We start from the raw sequence: 22526 nt of genomic DNA on the forward strand, positions 1-22526 counted from the left end.
ACACCATAATGGAATTGTCCTCATTATCACTAGGCAGTTGTAACAGTGAACTTCTTCTGACAGGACCTCAGCTGGGAGATGGAGGGGTGCCTCATTACTGTGGTGTGGAGGGTAAATCCAAGTGCCTCATGTGGCTTCCATTGGCTCAGTAGTGGGGGTAGAGGGTGAGGCTTATTACTAATTGGCAGGGATGAGAGTCTTGGCTTCTGATTTTATAGGGCTGTCTCTGACACCACCCTGGCAAGGCTATTGGGCACCTTACAGCCTTGCCTTGGAAGGATTGACATCTAGGCTCCTTATTTAGCCGATGCTGATATAGGTAGGGGTGGACCACCATTTTCCTGTGGTGTTTGGCCGAAGTAGAGCAGTTACTGTCTTAAAGTTTCCTGTCTTGCTAGACTGCCTCTTTCTTGATCCTTTGGATAGAGATGGTAAGCTTTTGTCAGCTGTCCTTTTTTGTGTGTGCCCACTGGCATTTCTGGGTTGCTAGCTTCTTCATTTCCGAGTCTAGGATAAAAAAAAAGTCTAGGATACATGAGGCAAAAAGAAAATCCAGGAAACTCACCACTGTATCATCCCATAGGTCACAGGGCCCCTTCTGGACTACCTTATTTTCTCCACCTTGCCGAGTCCTCTTATTTTGTTTTAAATAAACTTACCAGAAGTTGAACTTAGCAGGAGGAATAGAGAAAATCATGTCTATTCCATCCTCCTGAAAGCGGGAATTCTCTGAGTCATTTTTAACACATCATTACTTCATGGAAATGTATATACTAGTGTTTCTAATCTAGTAAAATTTTTGAGTATATGATACTGTGTTAAAAGAATATATTTCATAGCTGAATTAATGTAAAATATATAAGTATTTCCTAAAGGGCAAAAGGAAAACAGATTTGCTGAATGTAAGAAGGCAAACTCTTTTAACTCTGCTTTCTGTGCCTAGGTTGGGACAAACACTATGGACAACCCTTTGTTGAAGTACAGTGCAAAGGATTACTTCTTTAAAGCAGCCCTCTGCCACTTCATAGTGGATGAGTTAAATGCAAAGGTAAGGAGTCCTTTGGGGCTAGTTTTCTGATGTGGCAAAACTAAACTAGGTACGTTAAAAATAATGATAATAATTCTGTGATATGTTTCTCAGCTGTAATCCTGTAATGGCTGCTGAAATTGTGCTTATAATGTTCCCTGGTAACCAAGTTTCCTTTGGCAGTTTTGCTTTAAAGAAATTGGGGGCTAAGGAAGAAATAATAAAGAGTAGACTGACATCCTTTGTTTTTGCTTTTGATTTTTTTTTTTTAATCAAAAAAACAAAAATTATTTGTTATTTCCTTCCAAAATAGACTACACTCATTGGAAGAAAATGCTCACTTGAGTGTATAGCTTTGCTCCAAAATCTTCAGGTGTTTAATACAGAAGAAATGGCCATGGCACCCTTATTGGTTTGGAAATATTCTCTCACATGGGGTCGCCATGAGTTGGAATTGACTCAACAGCAACTTGTTATACAGACTACACCTCTGTTTTAAAAATTTGCACCAGCCCTAACTGACTTAAAAGTCCTGGTAGCATGCTTAGATAGGCACTGGCTCTGGTCTGGGGTCTGTCTTGGATTCTTACCTCACCCCCATATCGGTTCTCCACTCAGCAGCCAGAGTGGGGCCTTTAAATCACATCACAGCGCTTCCCTTCTCCTCAGCCTCCAGGGGCTCCCCAGTGCACTTGGATGGATTCGTAACGCCTTGACCCGGCCTGCAGGCCCACGGCTTCCTGTTGGTTCTCCACTCAGCAGCCAGAGTGGGGCCTTTAAATCACGTCACACAGCTTCCCTTCTCCTCAGCCTTCAGGGCTCCCCAGTGCACTGGGATGAGTTCGTAACTCCTTGACCCGGCCTGCAGGCCCATGGCTTCCTGTTGGTTGTCGTGCTCTAGTCACCTGAGCCTTTTTGCTGTTGCTCAGACGTGCCAAGTCCGTTCCCGCCTCAGTCCTTCCACCTGTCACCTTCTAGTTTTCTTTGTCTGGAAGATTCTTCCTCAGATCTTCCAGTCGTCTGTTCCCGCACTTTCATTTGGTTTCTCAGCACAGGCGCCATCTTCTCCCAGAGGCTTTTCCTTCCCTACCTTGCCCCTGCACACACCCTTGTTCTTGGGAGAAGTTTCCCACCTCATTAGCTGTCACTCACACACTCTCCCGTGTAGGATCCTACCTTGTTTTCTCACAGCCATGTCAATCCAACATTGAAAAATGTGTCTGTGTGTCTGTGTGTTTGCCCCACCTACACCCCATTATAGTGTGAGGTCTGTGAGAGCAGAGCTTTTCGGGTGGTTACTGTGATATCTTCCACACCTAGAAGGTACCTGGTATGTAGTAGGTCCCAGAACATACTTGCTTAATGAATGTTCTATAAGACCCCGACCTTAAAAAAAAATTATCACAGTGCTTAAGGCCATGTTTTTCTAGACCTGCCCTTGTATGTGTATGTCAGGAGGGTAGGGTATTATCAGATCATTTTTATACATTTTCCTACTTAGACCTACCCCTGTGCTCTCCTGGAGCTGGGGAGCAATTTTTTTTTTTTTCTTTTTTGCATGTTGCTGTGGTTTTGGTTCGTTTTGTTTTAATTGCTTAAGACTGGACTGTATTTAGTTTACAGACCTTGGATCTAAATATTCTTATGACCAGATATAGACCATTTCAGAACCACACTTGGCAAGAGAATGAATGTCTTTTGACACAGACTTTAAACATGTGACCAAGGCGTTACATATTGCATGTAGTCTTGACTTAAAAATGAAAGACTTAATAAAATTTTAAATTACAGCAGAAAACGGAAAGAACAAAGGTGTTTCCCACTTGACTGTGTTCACTCTGATTAGTGAGTCAGGTTATTTCCCCAGCTGCTGTCACGCTGGGGGATTTGGGATTGGAATGAGGATGTGGGGAGAAGTTGAAAAGCAAAGCGAAAGCTAGGAGACAAGAGACAAGACTTGGACAACCTTGGTGTTGTCAGTATCTGTTTGGAGTTGGAAGAGCAGAATTAAAGTCACTGAGAGAAGCAGCGCTCTTCCCTCTAACCTCTAGCAATGATCTGAATTTTGTTTATTTGTCATTTATTTGGAATTGGGACAGTGTTATGGAAGAGCTTCCCTATTTAACGGATGAAAACAGAGACACCTGGTCTATGAGTTTTTCAGAATTAGATTAGGTTCACATTGACTTCTCTACAGCAACTTAGAAAAATTGGTTTTAGGAATTTATTCCTAATTGAAATTTAAAAATCCAAAATAAATAGGTTTCATGCGTTGATGTTCAGTTTAGCATCATGCCTCTTAAACGTTTAAATACAGATCAATCTGAGTGACGTTAATGTAGTATTGAAGGCTTTGTTTCCTACTTCTGTAAGTCTGTTGTTAATGAGTTATTTTTCTCTCCCAGCTTGCTCTTGAGAAGTATGAGGAAATGTTTCCAGCATTCACTGATTCGAGGGAATGTAAATTATTAAAAGTAAGTAAGTTTTGGGCATTAAAGAAAAAACACCTTTGCTGCCAGGTGATAACACCGAGGCAGGTTGGGAATTAAGTGAAATTTTAATTGTATGAAGTCTGCTAATTGACGGGATGTGGTATTTTTTGTTTTTGCCTTTTGAGTCTTCAAATGCCACTAGACTCAGGGACATAAGATTGTGTTCTGAAACAGGCATTTTGGAAATGGTAATACAAAAGCTGCTGACTTGGGGGTAATTCTTTGTTTTGTTTCGTTTTGTTTTTTATTGTGCTTTAAGTGAAAGTTTACAAATCAAGTCAGTTTCTCGTACACAAATTTATATACACCTTGCTATATACTCCTAATTGCTCTTCCTGTATTGAGACAGCACACTGCTTCCCTCTACTCTCTCTTTTCGTGCCCATTCAGCCAGCTTCTGACCTCCTCTGCCCTCTCATCTCCCCTCCAGACAGGAGATGCCAACATAGTCTCATGTGTCTATTTGATCCAAGAAGCTCATTCTTCACCAGTATCATTTTGTATCCCATTGTCCAGTCCAATCCCTGTCTCAAGAGTTGGCTTTGGGAATGGTTCCTGTCTTGGGCTAACAGAAGGGCTGGGGGTCATGACCTCTGGGGTCCTTCTAGTCTCAGTCAGACCATTAAGTCTGGTCTTCTTACGAGAATTTGGGATCTGCATCCCACTGCTCTCCTGCTCCCTCAGGGGTTCTCTGTTGTGTTCCCCCTCAGGGCAGTTATCGGTTGTAGCCAGGCACCATCTAGTTCTTCTGGTCTCAGGCTGATGGAGTCTTTGGTTTATGTGGCCCTTTCTGTCTGTTGGGCTCATAATTACCTTGTGTCCTTGGTGTTCTTCATTTTCCTTTGGTCCAGTTGGGTTGAGACCAATTGATGCATCTTAGATGGCCGCTTGCTAGCATTTAAGACCCCAGACGCCACTCTCCAAAGTGGGATGCAGAGTGTTTTCTTAATAGATTTTATTATGCCAATTGACTGATGTCTTAGGGGTAATTCTTAACTTGTGTTTGAATTTTTCCCCAGTTTTGTGAGGTGTTTGGCAACATCAGTTAACTTGACACTGAAGCTGTTTCTACGTTCAGAGATGGGACTTTCCAGCCTACTGAACTGATTTTTTTCCCTATTTTAATTTTTCAGAAACTTCTAGAAGCTCATGAAGAACAGAACAGTGAAGCTTACACTGAAGCAGTAAGTTATGCTTTGGGGATATAGTATATTTTTTGATAGTTTAAGTTATGGAAATTTCTTTTCCTTTTTTAAATTCTGAATGTTTACCTGAATATTTTTCTAGCATACCTAAGTTGTATTTTCCAAACATCATTTTTTTATAGATCCTACAAACCTTTAAAACTGGGCAGTTCCATTGTCTATTAGACTATGTTAGAACCCCGGTTGTATTAGGCATTATTTCTTGACTTAAGCTCAAAACCGTAATTTAGCTGTGAGGCTAGTTCAAGAGCAAATATCTCATATAGTTGTAATTGACTGTTTTAATGTTTTCTTTTGAAAATTATCTGATCCATAAATAAGTGTAAAGTAAAAGTAGTTAAAATACTATTCAAAATATAAAAACTAAGCAGTGAGAGTTTGCTGTATTCTTGGAATAAAATAAACGGGAAGTTTTTTCTTTATACTCGTCATTTTTCTGTTTTCCCAGTTTTTGCATCCTGTGTTTAGAACTAAGCCAGTTTTCGTGGTTTCCTCCGTTAGTGTATTAATCGTGGCTTTAAAGTGACAGTATAAACAAAGGCATGTTTTCCTATTTAACTTTCGCCACCAGATTATTTTCATCCTACTGAAATTTTATTCCTTGGTAATGCATTGAAATATATTAGAAGAATTCTGTTTCCACATATCCTAATTTGGCAAGTAAGTTTTTTTATGTGAGATGAATATTAGAGCAATATTAATTTTCCATGTTCCCTTCTAATTCTTATTACAGAGTCTAATTTTATGTCATTTTAAACACACTCTTCTTCCGGTAATAATGGCAGTTAGGAATTTTCTCCTTGCACAAAGCACTGGAACTTGTCCTTGACACCATCACAATAATCACAGGATAATAAAAATAGTTTTAGTGAAGAAGTTATAAACTGGAATGAACAATTTCTAAAGAAAATGTTAAAAGAACTCGCGAGTACTGTTGTTTTGTGTTCGGATTGTATTTCCATGGACTAATTCCTATTCGTCTTCCTTTAAACTAGGTAAAGGAATTTGACTCAATATCTCGCTTGGATCAGTGGCTTACTACCATGTTGCTTCGTATCAAAAAATCCATCCAAGGGGATGGAGAAGGAGATGGAGACCTGAAGTGAAGTGTCGGTCGGTGTCTTTGTGGCATGCAGCTACTCCTCTTTATTGTTGTCTTAGGGCAAAGTGTTCTTTATGGGATGCCCATTTCATGGCTTAATTTTGTTGCATACGAGCCAAACGATCTTGTGTATTATTTAAATTCACCGTGTCTGTGTGATGGTGATTATAGGTGTGATGCGCGATTCATGCTTGTCAGAGCCCCCGAGTTTTATGAAAAGTACTTCGTAAATCTTATTCCTATTATTTTGATATTTGCAGAGCCTGTCTTTAATTTTGCCACGTTTTTATGTTCTTTTTCTTGGACCTGAGTACCCAACCTAAATGTTTTCATATATGTTTTGTATTCTCTATACATTTGCATATGGGTGTATTCTCCAAATGTATATGTTTAGTTAGGACAGTTGCTAAGAATGAGTTTATAACTTTCTTCTTTAGAAATCGTTCGTGTTTTTTGTATCCTGTGACTATTTTGGTGGTGCTGGTGACACGTTCCAATGCTTTTTATATTGTTTTGTATGTTCACATGTGCATGGCAGAAATCCAGAACAGCCTAGGTCTGTTGGCATCACTCCCACTGTGAGGACAGGGCCTCCTGGCAGTGCTGGCTTGTGTGCGTGGACGTTGTCGAGGTGGAGCTAACTGACTTGTACTTACAGAGAGAGAGAGAGAAAGAAAATCAATGAAAGACTAATTCTCCTGTTCCTTTATATACTTTCTTCCGTTTAGTTGGGTAGAAATCCCTTTCTTTATATTCACATAAAGATGTTTTAATTGACACATACTTTTTCCTGGTTTTCATCTTCATACACTTTCCCACATTGATGTATAGTGTCTTCTGTGCCACAGTCATTTAAATTTGGTCAAGGCTAGTAGATTACCTGTGCTGAAGTTTGAGGATGTGTGTAAATAACTATATCCATTTGTTTAACCTGATGGTTGTTAGGTGGCTGAATTTGGTTACTTCATTTGCTATATGCCCAGTTGGGCATGGTTTTTCTCCTAGATGATGGAATTATTTTATCTCGTGTATTTTAACTCTGACCTGTTTGTTTTGATTTAAATAATATATGCTCTCTTGAATGATGAATTTGATCCTACCCATTCATGTTGTGTGCTGGCTGATACTATAGTTTAGATGTAGTCTTGTTTCCTGAATCTCCTGTGCATATTTTTATGTTCAAATGATGTGCTTGATCATGCATTTGTTACCATACACAACCCATGATTCTGTCTGAATTGTGGTGCTGTCATTCGTGACAGGTAATGAAATTTCCCACGTTATGTCCCGTAACAACCAGTATTTGAATGGTGTTTTCGTTTGGGGATGCCCCTTGACTGGCGCGGGTAGGATCATGTTGTGCAGAGGTGACGTGAGTGTGCCCAGACCAAGAGCAGAGCCAGGAAAGGTTTGGGGGGTGGTGACTTGGTCAGTCTAGGGTGAAAGAGAAGGGAGTTGAAAAGAGCCAGCTGAGGCGAGATTGCGGTGCTTCTGCATCAGGTGATGCCATGGTGAGCCTCAGGTATTTTCATGGTGGTGCCCAGTCTGGTGGAGCAGAAAGCTCGGTGATGTCATAATGTCAGGTGGATGGAGGGCGTGGACACTGGTCTTGAGCCTGAGGTAATCACTGGCATTCCTTCTTAAATAAAGTGAAAGCTGGTCACCACTTAAGGTAAAATTTGGAACAGAGCCCAATTGCTACTTCATTTCCTATTGGACTGCCTTAAGAAAAAAAACAGGAAAAAGTGAGTTCTTGTTGCTATGCCTGATGTACTTACAACCAGCCAACTTTGGGGATTGGAAATTTGGGAGTGGTTTGTAGGTTATTTCCTCTCGTTTTAAGTCTGTTCCATTTGGAGAACATTTAAACACTAGCCAGCCACTGTGCTTGTTTCGTTGAGCTTGCAGAGTTTGTTTCCACTTGTTAAAAGAATCTTCTGGTCTGAAGACTAAAGTGAAAACCAAATGATCTTTTTTAAGGCCATTCAGTTTACCTATCATCGTGATCCCCTAGCAGACCCCCGTCTAAAGAAGAGGTATGGCTTTTAAAAATAGCATTTGTAAAATTTTGTTAGTCAGTCACCGTTTGTATTGAAATAAGCGCTGGGATCAGTGCCTGGGTTAAGAATTATTTTTAATATTTTACATGAAAACATAAAAATAATTGCAACGGCTAGAACAGACCTTCTGGAAGAAGATAGAAAAAAAGCCAGGTAACCGTGTATAAACTTACTTCTTTCAGCTGTTCTGTTGACATAGAATAGTACCATGTTTTTTCCAGAATGCCTACAAGTTAGGTTTTCAAGATATATAGAGTGTTATTTATGAACAAAGCAATGATTAGTTATGTTACAGTTGTTGTATTTTAGTACACCTGGGGTTAGTTCATAGTTAAAATTTCTTACAGGAGAGCTTTGCTTTTGTGGCTCGTATCCTTTGTGTTCCTTATTTAATGATATGAAAACAGTATTTTTGCACAGTTGTGACCATGTGTGGTGGAGTCACTATAACCAAAGTATATGTGCTAGCCCTTGTACAGTTACTGTTTCCTCTGGTATTGTGCATTTAAACTGTCCAAATATAAACTTTCCTGACTTTTGTTGAGGACTTGGCAGCACAGCATGTCACCTGTAACCTACCTGCCAGTGGTGTGAACTGTGACTAGTAGCAGGTTTCCTGCCTTGCGAAACACTGAATCAGTCACTGCTGGTGGCCCCTCCCTCGTGCCCTCGGACAGAGGATTGTATTATGAAGACTAACCATGTAATAATAAGTCTACCTTAGCGAAAAGAATATGTTGTGTTTTATGTGAATAAAGTAAATAAAGTGGAAATTATGAGTAACATTTTGACTAGTCTTTCCTAGCCAAATTTACACAAATCAAGAATGGCTCTCTTTCCTTGAGCTTGTTCCAATTAAGTTTAAGGCAGCGGGCATTAATATTTCCAAGGTTCTGTGAATAGCCATTTGAATATTAGTTTGACTATATTAAAGCCTCAATTGCTTGATAGAAATTCAGGGTGCAGTAACTGTTCTGCAGGTATTGAGGGTTTATGAGAAAACAGATTAGTCTGTTGATGTTTTCTACTAAGTTTACATAATCGCCGTACAAACCTCACATTCTCATCCCACTCTACTGCTCCCAGTAAGGAATCTTCCTTGAATCCTTTAGGCTCTGAAACCACTTGCAAAGTTGAAGAGGGAGTGGATCCTGGTTCTGTGAGGTGGTGGTTAGGGGAAGAACTCTCAAGCCTAACACCATCTTCCCCTAACAACGTGCCACTTCACTGTTCTGGCAGTATTTTTCCATCTGTGAGCACAGGATTCCAGATGCCCTAGAGAAAGGTCAAGCCCACTAGCCACTGGAGCCTGAAATTCTAGGGGAGGAAGAAGATGCTGTGGAGGGATGGTGCAGGCTGGCTTGTCCTTTTACAGAGCAATATTCAGGCTGTTGATTTAGGGTCCTGTGGAAACCTTAGTGGCATAGTGGTTAAGTGCTACGACTGCTAACCAAAAGGCCGGCGGTTCGAATCCACCAGGCGCTCCTTGGAAACTCTATGGGGCAGTTCTGCCGTCCTGTAGGGTTGCTATGAGTTGGAATCGACTCGACGGCAGTGGGTTTGGTTTTGGTTTTTTTTGGTGGGGTGATGACAACTGAAGGATTATCAAAGCAAATTTTAGAAGATAAATGGTAGAAGAGGCCATCCTAACCAAGGAATCCTCTGAGACTTTACTGATCATTCAAAATTAGCTTATCATTTAAATTTCTCAGAATCAGTTTTTCATAACAGATAGAAGCCACCATGCTTACTTAAAACATGGCCTTGTTAAGTCCCTTTATAGGCTGGCAAAGGTAAGTGGGTGGCTTCTGAGGCTCGGCTGGGATAACACGGCTAGATGGCCCCAATTCATGCTTGTAGCCTCCTCTGCCTCATAGGAGCCCACACGGCAGTTCTAAGTTCACATCTGCCCTTTTCCAGTGACACCTGAACAAACAGCCTTTTGCACGAGTGCTTCTGGCCAACTGAAATATTTCCAAGTGACATGAATAACATCAACTTAGTTAAGCCATTTGGTTTCCAAAAAAAGTTGGACTCCCTATTTGTGACAAGGTATAAAATGTGGTAAGTTAAAATTAAATAACATACTCAAACTTGTTTGGATAATTACCTACAGCACAATCACATTTCTGTTAAAATCACCTTTTAACAAAGGTCTTCCCCCACCACATGGTCTTTTTTTCCAAACTCTGCACAATAAATATTTTGGTTAAACTAAAATTTGCTGAACCCTTTGGAGTCTGGGCTAAGAAGATTTCACACAGTGCTTGGAAGCCGCCTAGTCGGCTCCTCAGTCGCCTTTCTTGATCCCCAGGGAAGAGTGGTGTGTTAGCACACAGGACACCTTCCTCGTCAGGAATCTGGGACCGACAGTCTTCACTCTCCCTCAGTGTGGCTGTCCTTGGAAAAAGAGAACCAGGGGCAGATGCCCCCACAGATTCCTCTCTCTAAGTCTTCTACATCGTTTGTGGGTATCCCTATTCTCAGGGACAGCCTTACCCTCCTGGGAAAGGGACAGAGAAATGCATATAATTAGAAATGTTTGATACATGCTTTAATATTACATTGAAGACACTGTAGCAGAAGAGTATCAGACCACTTACATACCAGGCAGTGTCAAGCTGTACAGGTTATTTCTACATAAGTCGATGTCAACTTTACTCATATCTAGGTCTTTCACTTCTAAAGAATAAATGTGGTATCCAGGTAGTTAAGAGGGACACATTTTAAGACAGAGTAAGGAGTATACTAAAGACTTAAAGACCCTGATTTTTAAATTTCATTATTTATATAAACAGATTATACTTGTCTCAGTTAAGAATTTCTAAACAGTAAATTCTAATGCATATAAAATCAGAACTGCAAAACAATTTGTATAAAGCAAATATTTATTAAGACAGTTTTTTGTATAACTAAAGAAACGAATTCAAGACAAAACTTCTTCCAGTAGCTAACAAAATAATCTATTATTTAAATTCCTTGTCATCAAGATGACTTTATCCCATCAAACAGTACATCATCTGGGCAGGCTCTCCTCTTACTAAGAATAAAATGATTGTGTTACAGTTAATATGTTTTGTTAATACACTTTGTTCTGTACAATAACAAAACTGAATTTGAAGTGTTATCTTCAAGAGCAAGTGTAAAAAATGTTGTCAGTGGCTGAAACAGCTTACACTGACTTTAATATTTACTTTGTGACAAGTTAAAACAAAATACACACTCAGGAAAAAAGTCTTCCCTCATTAGCTTCTGGCATAGCGCAGATACGTCTCCATCCTGAAACTTAAGGATAAAGTACCTTTCTTTTAGAAAATGAAACTCTTTTCACAGCAAGTTTAATAAATTAAAATGTAGGGGAAAAGTCGTTAGTGAGCAGAAGAACTCTGCTCCTTTAAGGTTCTTTTTAATGTCCAGGATTGTATGTGAATAAAGCATGTACAGGCACACAAGCACGTGGCGAGATCCCAGAGTCACCAGAACCAGTAATCAGCTTTAGCAAATACAGTAGGGTTATCTTCTCATTGTGAATTCATTTTGAGCAATATATTCAGCAGGAGACAGCCAAACGAACATTTAAGCAAGAGCTATTGGTTCTTCACAGTCACTCTTAAGGTATGATGGAAGATCGATGTGCCAAGGCTTTTGGTCCCTTCTGCTGAATTCTCGCATGCTCCCTCAGAAACAAGCATGTAGAAATTACTTCCGTAGAAGTAATTTGTGGAAATGAGAAAGCCTGGGCCTCTGGAAGTTATAGAAATTAAGTCAGAAAAACCTGTCAAAAATACGAATACTTGGTGTCCTAAGATTTTCCACAGTCACCTCATTTTGCTATTTGTAAATGAAGTAACTACACAGTATTCAAGTGTTCCTAATTAGCCTCTTGATTAATTTTCACAACCCTGCAAAAACTATAGTGTTTTGCTGCCAGAATCTTTGGTAGGATAGCTTTTATGTTATTAGATTTTTAGGAATGAAACCAGCCACATCTCATTCATTCCAGAGGATGACTTTACGACACATTTCCTAGCGCCATACGTCATAAGTGAGTAGAAGTTAGGCTGAGCTGTTTTGCACGTGTTCAACGTGTCATTCCTTTTCCAGTGCCTACAAATAGGAGGAAAATGAATGCAGTAATCCATTTTTCCAGTCCCAAACAAGGGCTCCCAGAGCAGATCTGATTTGCCTCAATTCAACAGGGAAGAAACACCTGAAGATACATGGCCCCAGTGTGATTTCAGCTTGGACTCAGACTTGGTAGAAAAAGACCTTAAAAGTACCAGAGAAAGGAGCTTACACAGAAGGATAAGCCAGGGTGAGAGACCTGGGAGACTGCTAACAGCAATTTCCTGAGCTGATGGGAATACTGTGTACAATTCAGTCAAGCAATTGTCCAAACTACATTAAGATAATCAAGCATCAGAATGATTAATTTATACAACCTACCCCAGAATCAGGACAGAGTAGAACTGCCCCATAGAGTTTCCAAGGAGCACCTGGTGGATTTGAACTGCTGACCCTTTGGTTAGCAGTCGTAGCACTTAACCACTACACCACCAGGGTTTCCAGAATCAGGTGAGGTTATGTTAATTGCCTTGTTGTTGATAAAGTATAGCTGAGATCATGCAGATCAGGATTTTTAAGGGAAAGCTTTAAAAATGCTTTGACAAAGACAAGCAAGTTAACGGAGAGTCTGTGGAAGTCATTCTCGCACACATCATCTCTGCCCATGGACAGTTCTTTTTCTTAGCCCCTGGCACCATCTCAAGTATAGCTGTCACAAAGGTCCGCAGGCTGAGACCTGCCTGGCATGTAACTTCATGCTCTTACTCCATACTGGTCAGAGAGTGAAGCTGTGGGGGCATCGCGCCCGTCTGTGGAGTCAGTTCGCTAAGATCACTTATGGCAGTGGCAAGCAGAGAGTCCTGGGATACCACGGAACCATCCGGCTTGCAGGCTATGTCTGCTGACCCGTTCTCGTGCACAGCAGGTATGCTGCTTTGGACCTGGGCCAGGTTGTGAAAATGGCCATTTTCTGCAAAAGACAGCAGTTTATCTGAAAGTTTAGATGATGTATATTCTTCGTCAGGCTGTTCAGTCTTGTGCCCTTCATCATTCTTGGGTGAGCCATCTACAATAACAAGGAAAGACTTCCATGGGGTATTCTTATCGTGTATCTACAAATCAAACACAGACATAAGTCACAGAGTGTGTCAAGTACATCTCCCAATTCACAGATACTTACTAGCAAGTACTTTTTTTAACAAATGCATTTAAACGGAACGATAGTCTGTTCAACTTAAATGTGGTCCCCACTGCAGCAGAATCCCCTTCTTTCACTAGCTGTTGAATGTCTTTCTACGCCATCATGGTGAGGAAGCACTTGGCTGTGCTTTCCCTGGGCCTTGAGGCTTGGTTCTTCACCTCATTCGCCCTGTGAACGCGCTGAGGAGAAATACTTCCTGACTTCCCTAACCACATTCCAGAGTGATGACAGGCACTTGACTATCTATGGTTCTGTGTATCTAAGGACTAACAGTTTTTCATTTTTAAATAAGCCATACTATAGGAAACCCTGGTGGCGTAGTGGTTAAGAGCTACGGCTGCTAACCAAAAGGTCGGCAGTTCAAATCCACCAGGTGCTCCTTGGAAACCCCATGGGGCAGTTCTACTCTGTCCTATAGGCTTGCTATGAGTCAGAATCAATCGACGGCAACGGGTTTGGTTTTTTGGTTTTATTGCTTACTGAGGTATGCCGCCGAAGCGTGGACTTGTCAGTAAATGTCCGTCCACATGCGTTACACATGAATGGCTTCTCCCCTGTGTGAATTCGATGGTGGCGCTGGAGGGCGTTGAGCTGGGTAAACTGCTTACCACACTGATCACAACAGTACGGACGTTCTCCTAAGACAGGAAGAGAAGATAACGAGTTGGTCTCTTTAGCCTACTGTATTCAATTCTGAATGCACTCTGGAATAATGCTCTTCGAAAACCACTGGCAAAGCTTCAGAGTTCCATTCTAAGGCAGGCTATGTTGAGAACAACATAAGGGTCGGGTCAAACAACAGAGGTTCAAATCTGTGATACCTATACCAAGACATTACAGCGTATACCAAACAAGGGCCAAAATGCATATACTTCCAACTGGTATTGTATCTACAGAAATTATCACCCATTATCTAGAGTAATGGAGTAACTTTTTTTAAATTCAGGTCCCCTGATAACTGAATTTGCACTTGTGTGTGTACAAGTACATGTGGATGTAACAGTACACACGGATCAATATCCCTAATTCTAACCTGAGAACTGTCCATGTGTTTACATATCCACATTCACACCACCTGCGCTGTCTGCCCTCAGTGGAAACTCCAGGTAGCCACGGGACTTGGCTGTCTCCCATCTGCACTCATAAGTGGTTCTACTTCCCCATTCTTCAGAGCCAGAAACGAACCTCCAAAGTAAAAAAATGCTGCCATAACACACCGATTGGCCAAAGTGCTCTCCTAAAGCTTAATTCCAAATAACTTTCTAGTAACCAAAACCTTTGGGATGTTTTTATGCCAAACTGAGCTTCCTTCTCTGGTGACATTCCAGCCGTACCTGTATGGACTTTAATATGCTGGTAAAGTGAATTCCGCTGGGCAAAAGTCCTGAAACAAACTTCACATTTAAAGGGTTTGGATCCAGTGTGGATTCTATTGTGATGTTTCAAATACTCCTTAGAAGCAAAACTCTTGCCACATGTTTCGCACATAAAAGGTCGTTCACCTACATGAAAAAACAAAATGAAAACTTAGAAACAATACAGGCACTGAAAATCCAAGGGAAAAGCAGTAGGTCCAACTCTTAACCTCTACGCATTCCTCAAAGGGCCCTGGCTGACACCTTGCTCACTGCATGTTCTAGTTACAACTATCATAAAACGCCTGTTCACTAAAGGGCTTACTACTTGCTGGAAGTCGGTGTGAAGTATTCTTGAAAAACCCAAGAAAGATTTCACTAGACCAGAATTCAGTCAGCTCACTATTTTGGAAATTTAGTCACTCTAAACCAGAAAATAGTTTTATATCTTCTTTTTGGAGAAATTGTTGGGTTTGTTATCAAAACAAAGAAGCACTTCTGCGGCTCTTTTTTGAATAAAAACCCCTCTTGGGCTTGGATATATATGCGTAACTATTCTAGAGTAATGATTCTACTTGATTGGATTATAGCACAAGAAAAAATCTTAATACCATCTCACTTCTTGTAGTTTGAATCCTTCAATCCTGCAAATCAGACTCATCTAATTATTAGATGTGTCCCTGATCTCACAAACATAAAAATACTGGTTTCAATAAAATCTAAATCTATTAATATTCTCATCAAATGACCAATTCTGACCTACTCCTTCCATGTGACCTGGCCTTGTCCCCACCCACGAACTTCCATTAGACAACAACTCTGCTCATTTTGCAGTCTAGGAATTCATGTCGATAAATGCCTCATCTCTGTCCCACCCGCATTTGAACTTGAGGCTCATATGACAGTGATTAGGAATAAAAGAACGCAAGCAAAGCAGAAAAAACTGCACTGGTACGATGGCCACGGTGTACAGCAGTTAGCTTGGTGGACTTCTGCATAGTGTACAAGGTTCTGAACCTCAGAGTTACTGTGCTGAATCAGAATAAGGCCAACTTAATTTTTCTCCCTCACATAAAATCGTATCACAAAAATTTTGGAAAACAGAAATGAGAGAATCCCACCACCTTAATACATCACCTAACAATTTGTTTTCTTCTAGTCTTTTCTGTGCAGATTTTGAAGTTAGCTGGGACTGACTCTCTAACTGCATTTTTTAACTCAGCCCGCTGGCACAGGTAGGTGCTTCTTCCTACTGTTAGAACCTCACTCCAAACAGCTGGGTCATAAGCTGGGGGGTGGCTTTACCAGAGTTTACTGAACCACTTCCTCACGGTTGGACAATTAGAGTCTTTCCAATTCTCTGTTATTAAAAATAGCAAGAAGATGGTTAGAATACAGCTTTTCCCATATTTTGGGCAACTTCTTTAGGACAGATTCCTGGAATGTAATTTCTAGCTAGAACTGCAGGAACTGTTTCATACCTCATGATATGTAAGACCCACAAAGTAACTTCCCAAAAGGGCCAAGTGCCGATTCATACTGCCCTGTGGCGGAAAGGCCGTGACCACAAGCACACCAGCACTGGCCGCAATGGGCATATTTTTATTTATGCTCATTTAATACACGGAAAGGCTACGTCATGGCTTGAGCCCGTACTGCTTTAATGGGTGCCAACTTCTAAATAAATCCCAGCTTCCTTCTACAGCTAAGAAAGACATTCAATCACAAGGGCATGAGTATTTACCTGTGTGACACCTTTTATGATAAATCAGCATGTGGTTCTGAGTGAATCTTGCACCACACTCATCACAGACAAAGGGTTTTTCCCCTGTATGAATTCTGAAAGCACAACATTCAGATGGTAACTCAGGATGCGTTTCAGGCCCCGCTTCGCAACACAATTTCCACTCCAGCCTGAAAACAGTTCACTCCCAGAGACCTAGTGAGAATGGCGGACCCGAGGAAAAGCAGCCCCTGATCTCCAGCCCAAAATAAAACCCATTTCTGCACAAGGCCAACACATGGGCACATTTCCCCGGAGGATGCTGAACGTCCACCCACATCTGCCCGACTGCCCCACCGTTTGTGCTGTAAGGTATTTTCAGGTGGAGACCATGCCTTTGCATATTTTTTAAAACACGGAATAGCACTGTCTGATATTTTCTCTTTCAGAATAATCAACCACAAACACCTCAGGAACTACTGCTGACAAGGTACCACATGGTCAAAACTTTTACTGTCATTTCCTAACACTATAACCAATCTAGAGAAAATTGCTCTTAGAACACTGAAGAAACCTGGTCAGACTATCTGAGGACTGTGTATGCTGATTTTAATTTCACAACTACTGTGAAGTAGTATTCAGCCAGGATTTACTGAGCACTTCCTAAGGCAAGTATTTTACACATAGTATACAGAGAAGACGGCGACAAACACCAAAGACTGACCCAGGTTTGAGGGCAGGTTTAGAATAGAATGGAAAACAGCTGGAAACTTCGTTAAAAACTGAACTTCACCCACCTACAGTTCAGAAACAAATTAACAGAAAGAAAACACAGTCTGCCCTAATTCTGGAGTTTATCCAATGACACACCTTCCAAGACCTGAGAACTAAGACCAGAGAAGTTTCCTAAGAACTGCATATGCCCTAAATGTCACCTCACTGTGGTCCTGAATGGGCCTGTTGGATCCAGGTGGTCACGGAACCTGAGTTCTAAACGAAGAGCCAGGAAAAAAGACATAAAGGTAACTGGCCCTTCCGCCAGCCCGGAAGGTAAGCACCACAGGCTCCTCGGGAGAATGTGGGGCCCGGCCCTGCCCTGGTGGCCAGGACATCCCTCTGGGGTCTGGCATTCTCAGCAAGCCCTACGTAGGAGCAGGAGATCTCAGTCCTGTGTCCAGGATTCTGTGCTATTAACACAGAAACAAGATCGAAGGAGGCCTGTAGTATTTAGTACAAGACTTCCAAAAAATTGAAGAGCGATCGCTCATAGCTTCTCTACCCAGAAAGAGAATTCAAAGGTGTCTCAAAATAGTCTCCAACTTTCAAAGGGAACAAATTAAGATGTGAGAAATCTAGAGGTATAGCCACAGTGTCCAAATCCTAGTACAACCTCAATTTCCCAACATAAGGCATTTCAAGAGAGGAAATTCCAGTGAACAAACAAGCCACATTCTGAAAAACACTGTTGGAGGGTCTCCGATATTTCCCATGACACTCCAATACACGAGCGAGACCTGCCCGTACCTCATGTGGGTCTTAAGTGCAGAAGGCTGAGAAAACTTAGCCTCGCACTCAGTGCAGCCATAGGGTTTGTCACCGGTGTGCGTGCGCTCGTGAAGCCGCAGGGCTGTCTTGGAGCTCAAGCCCTTGCCGCACTGCTGGCACTGATGCCGCTCCCCGCCACCCTCGTGGACTTGGAGGACATGCCTCTTGACGTCTTTCTTCCTTTTGAACTTCTTCCCACATAGCTCACACGGGAAGTGGCGCTCGCTGCTGTGCACGTGGCGCTGATGGCTCTTGAGGTTGCAGCGGTTGGCAAAGGTCTGGCTACAGGTGTCACAGCGGTAAACGACCTCAGCAGCAACTCCATGGTGGTGCCTAATGTGCTTCAGGAAGCTCTTCTCATACAAAAACGCTTTTTCGCAGGTGGTACACTTAAAGTTACTCTTCTTCTTATCCCCTTCTTCGTCCTCCTCTTCCTCATCCTCCTCCTCGCCTGCCTTCTGCATCATTTCCTCCAAGTCAACACCAATGTTACAATCCTCAGTTTTTGGATTCACATCTTTTGTAACTGGCCCCATCTCCGTTTCCCTATCGTCTGGGCTTTGATCCTGAGGACACTTGTAGTCCCCCATGTCATCCTCAGCACTTTTCTGCTGCTCTCGGAGTTTTCTTGTGTATTTCTTTTTAGGGATTTCCACAAATACTTTTCTTCCAGCTAGTCTTCCACTAGCTCTTCTAATTTTGGGGTAGGGAGGCTTAACTACATCTTTTTTCTTGTCTAGTTTCTCCTTGGATTTCTTCGGTGGAATATCTGGCAACATGCCGTTGCTGATTTTCTCTACTGGGTAATCTGAAGCATCCAAAAGGCCATTGGACCGAGGACTGTCCATGGCCACATTTACCCTAGAGTCAGGAGCAACACTGACTTGGGTGCCACTGCTCACTTCCGCCTCCTGAGACTCTGAGAAATTCTGCAATTCCAAAAGTACCGATTCTAGCATCTGTTTCTTTAATTGAAAACAAGTTTCTGATAAGTCCAAACATTTTAGCTTTTCGGCCATTTCCAACATCCGCTGCACCCGATCTTCTTCCACCTGTACCTTTGCAGTGTAGACAAACTCAAGAAATGAAGCAAAGTCAACAACTTGTACTTCATTTAAGTAGACATTAGTCCTTGTGCCATCCACCGTTTTCTCATTAAGAAACATTTCCTTAAAAAACTTGCTGGTGGCTGCCAGCACTGCTTTGTGAGCCATGAATTCTTCCCGGACACCCTGGTACTCCACACTGACGGTCACATCACACAGGTGGCCCAGGAGACGTAACTGGTGCATTTCATTCAAAAGGTTAAATGGGGAGGACTTGGATTCCAGCAGGACTGCACCACTTTCCATCTTTCTTCTTCCTAAAATCAGCTTTGAAAACAAAACAAAAATCATTTCATGCATAAGCAACCACTTAAGTAAAAGAACTGAAAATTAGGATTATTTCAGTTCTTCACAGGATATAGACTGCTTACCAACTTGACTTTTTCTCATGTAAAAATCTGTATCACATTTCACTTCTTAGTACAGTTTTCTGAAGAGAAATCCTGGACACACTTTCATAATATTTTCATGAAAAAGTAAATTACCAAGATTTCTCCCAATGATAAAACATAAATGATTAAAATGATGTTCAAGGAAATACATTAAAGCAGTAAATTTGCTTATCAAACCATCTTCTAATTTGCTTACAGGCATAAACCCCAAAACTCTAAAAGAATTACGGCATCAGTAATGTCTAGTTCTTTTGTCAGAAAACCAGGTAATTGGAACATGTGGCTGCTACTGCCTGGGAGCAAACCTTAGAGAATCAGTTCTGTCTTTGAAAACAATCAACTAAATTAACAGTTTCCATGAGGAAAACTTCTTGGAAAAGTAGTCCATAATCAATGGCCATTTCTAGCCCCTCTAGCCTCATAATTTGAATTACCATTACTTTACTGCAATAATGAAAGTGCCAAACTTTTACAAGTGTGCTACCTCGAGCCAGTAACTTCTCTGTACCTCAGTTTCCTCCTCTGTAGGCTGCTGTAAGGCTTCAGTGAGTGCAAACATGTAAAGCTAGTTGTTAACTGCTTCTCATGCACCAGGCATAGGTGCTGTTATTATCCCCATTCCACAGATCAGGCACTAACAAGGTAACAGTAAATGGTTGTGCTGGGACTTGAACCTGGGCCTGGTGGGCTCTCCGACTCACAGACCGAAGCTGCTCAATATACCCTTCCCTCAGCCTTACCGAATGCCAAGAGCTACCTTTATTCCCTTGATCTTTACCCAGCAGTAGGCAATGCAGATCCCACTTCCTCCTACTCTTGCCCCTTAAAAATCTTCTCTCTTTGGCTTCTGTGGTACCCCACCACCTTGGGTCATTTTTTCTGCTTTGATGGTTCCACTCTCCCCTCAGATTCCTAGAATATGTGCTTTCTGCTCAAGATTCAATCCCCACATTCTGCTCTTAAATCTGTTTTCCAAGTTCGCTTTCGGTTCCTAACCTTACACCCATCGAAAGTACCCACCTTCCCTCTAAACACCTGCAGCCAGACTTTCTCAGATGCCACCTCAAACGCCACATGACTAGGGCGTATCATCTTTCCTGAAAAACAATCCCCACCCATACTCCCTTCTCCAGAGGTACCTGGGGTTCCAGCTGGCTCCCCAGAACCATCAGTCCCCCAAAACATGAAAAACAAGGGAAATAAGGCCTCCTCTGAAAATTAAAATAAGGGCTTTGAACATCACCACCTGACAACATCACTTGAAGCTCGCAACACAGTAAATTGTGAAATTGTGACAAAACCTAAGGAAAGAACCCGGGGCCTGGGGAGGGGGCTGGCCAATGGACTATCGCTCACTGCGGCCCCACCCGTGGGAGAAAGCGCTGCAGAGCTCCGACGCTGAGGCCGGCACCCACCGCCCGGCCCCGGCGCCCCCACCACCGGGCCCCGGAGCCCCCCACCCCCCAGCCCCGGCGCCCCCCACCCACCGGGCCCCGACGCCCCCCGCCCCCCGGCGCCGGCTCTAACCCCCGGCCCCGGCGCCCCCCACCCACCGGGCCCCGGCGCCCCCCACCCACCCGGCCCCGGCTCCCCCCCAACCTGGCCCCGGCTCCCCCCCACCCACCGGGCCCCGGCGCCCCCCACCCCCCGGCCCCGGGGAAACGTGCACCGATCACGGCGACCGGGGATCTCCGGCCCGGGCACAGGCCGCTCTCGCCGTGACTAACGGGCGTCCCGGCCGCTGCCTGGGGAGCCGAGCGTCGGCATGAGCGTCGGTCGGGCCCCGGGCCTGGCCTGCCTTCCCCGCCGACGGCCCAGCACGGGCCTGCCCTCCTCGGCCTCCTCCTCGCTGCTTCCCCCGTCAGACCCCCGCGGTGGAGACCGGCTTCCCAGGCGGACGAACCCGCCGCCCGCACACGGCTCTCCGGCCGGGCGCTCCCCGCAGCCCGCAGGCACCACCGCGCGGCTCGCAGCTGCCTACCGTCCGCGGACCTCCGTCCCGCCCCGGCCCGCCGCCCGCACACGCGGAGCCCCGCAGCCGGCGGCCGGGCCGCCGCTCCCCGAGGCCGGGAGGCCGGGCTGCTGCTCCCCGACGCCCGCCGGGCTGGGCCGGGCCGCTCACTCACCCGCTGCCGGCGCCGCCTGGACCAGGCCCGAGCGACGGCGGGCGGGGCGGGGCGTCCGGGGGCGGGGCCCCGCAGGGCGCAGCCCATTGGTCGCCGCGACCGCCGCCCGCCCCCTAGCGGCCTCGCCCCCTCCGTGGGTGGGGCAGGGATACGCGCGCATGTCTGGCTGCGGCGGCCGCTGCGGGCCGTTACGTGGCCCGTCAGACGTCAGGGCCGCGCGACGGGCCGCCGCGGGGATTGCGTCACGTGCCGGACCCAGGCCTGCGTCTGCGCCTGCGCCAGCCCAGGCGCCGTTGGTGCTCTCCGCGGCGCGGGACGGGGCGGACCCGGGGTCACGTTCGCAGCCACGTTCACGTCCAGCCTCCCGACCGCGCGCCGCGGAGTCGCAGGCCGCCAGCGGTTAGGGCCCCGACGCCCGTCGGCTGGTCGCTGTGCCCCCAGGGATGAGTGCGGGGAAGGAGCGCGCTGCGCGGACCCGGTGCAAACCGCACGCCTGCAGCGAGCGCCGGCGTGGCCGGACAACGGGCCTCGGCGCCGCAGTGCGCTCGGCCGGGCGGTCCTCCCCGGGGTCTCGTCCACACCACGCCGCCCCGGCGAATTCTGTGTGCTCCCCGCACTGCGGCCTCCCGGCCTGTGCTGTCGGACCGGGGCCTGGGAAACCAAGACCGAACCCACTGCCGTCGAGTCATGCCGACTCGTAGCGACCCTATAGGACTCCATAGGACTCATAGCGACCCTATAGGACTCCATAGGACTCATAGCGACCCTACAGGACAGGGCAGAGCTGCCCCATAGAGTGTCCAAGGAGCGCCCGGCGGATTCGAACTGCTGACCTCTTGGCTAGCAGCCGTAGCCTTAACCACGACACCACCGCGCTGGCTTTGTTCTTCAGGAGCCTCCTGCCCAGGCAAATGTTTGATGGTGCACTATGAGAACTTCCCGGAAGACCTACAAGCTCTTCAGTGGAAAACGGTGTACGTCCAAGATCCTTTGAACCCCTCGGCTGAAAACCTACCCGTTACTGTTCCCACTAGTCTTTACCGACAGTAATCAGTTCCTGCTTAGAAAGACTAGCCTGAAGTCAGACATCCAGTTCTCCGAAAATGCTGGCTTTGCACTCCCCCTCT

The 22526-nt window shown here is 44.4% G+C and overlaps 2 protein-coding genes across 12 annotated transcripts in view; one reads left to right on the top strand and one right to left on the bottom strand.

Moving 5' to 3' along the window:
- NAPB (NSF attachment protein beta) overlaps nt 1–10508 on the top strand; it is a 79489-nt gene extending 68981 nt beyond the window's left edge. For 5 of the 6 annotated variants that reach the window (XM_064275709.1, XM_064275710.1, XM_064275711.1 and 2 more), the window contains 4 exons: nt 944–1048; nt 3433–3501; nt 4653–4703; nt 5720–10508. In XM_064275709.1, the coding sequence (XP_064131779.1) occupies nt 944–1048; nt 3433–3501; nt 4653–4703; nt 5720–5830 (336 nt within the window). In that variant the 3' untranslated portion in view covers nt 5831–10508. Of the gene's footprint in view, nt 1–943; nt 1049–3432; nt 3502–4652; nt 4704–5719 lie in introns of those variants that run through there. The other variant, XM_064275712.1, reaches the window with a different exon arrangement.
- A 315-nt stretch (nt 10509–10823) lies between these two features.
- On the bottom strand, nt 10824–21436 carry GZF1 (GDNF inducible zinc finger protein 1). 6 transcript variants are annotated; one of them, XM_064275704.1, is made up of 6 exons: nt 20294–20667; nt 17755–19148; nt 16252–16346; nt 14487–14654; nt 13633–13790; nt 10824–13063 (listed from the first exon to the last, which is right to left on the bottom strand). In XM_064275704.1, the coding sequence occupies exons 1-6, from the start codon at nt 20456–20458 to the stop codon at nt 12713–12715; spliced, it is 2331 nt and encodes a 776-aa protein (XP_064131774.1). In that variant the 5' UTR covers nt 20459–20667; the 3' UTR covers nt 10824–12712. The 6 variants fall into 6 exon arrangements, with proteins under 6 accessions (XP_064131774.1, XP_064131777.1, XP_064131778.1 ...); XM_064275707.1 differs by lacking the exon at nt 20294–20667 and adding an exon at nt 21400–21436 and having other exon boundaries at nt 10825–13063; XM_064275708.1 differs by lacking the exon at nt 20294–20667 and adding an exon at nt 21255–21322 and having other exon boundaries at nt 10825–13063.
- Nucleotides 21437–22526: the final 1090 nt, after the last annotated feature.

This window comes from Loxodonta africana, chromosome 24 (assembly GCF_030014295.1).
Source record: "Loxodonta africana isolate mLoxAfr1 chromosome 24, mLoxAfr1.hap2, whole genome shotgun sequence".
Taxonomy (NCBI): Eukaryota; Metazoa; Chordata; class Mammalia; order Proboscidea; family Elephantidae; genus Loxodonta; species Loxodonta africana.

Coding starts and splice junctions, on each gene's coding strand:
- GZF1 (XM_064275704.1), bottom strand. CDS start 20,458: ATGTTTTGGGGGACTGATGGTTCTGGGGAGCCAGCTGGAACCCCAGGT. Junction 19,149..20,293: donor TGCAGGTGTTTAGAGGGAAG/GTGGGTACTTTC, acceptor TTGTTTTCAAAG/CTGATTTTAGGAAGAAGAAA. Junction 16,347..17,754: donor GCACTTAAGACCCACATGAG/GTACGGGCAGGT, acceptor TTGTGCTTTCAG/AATTCATACAGGGGAAAAAC.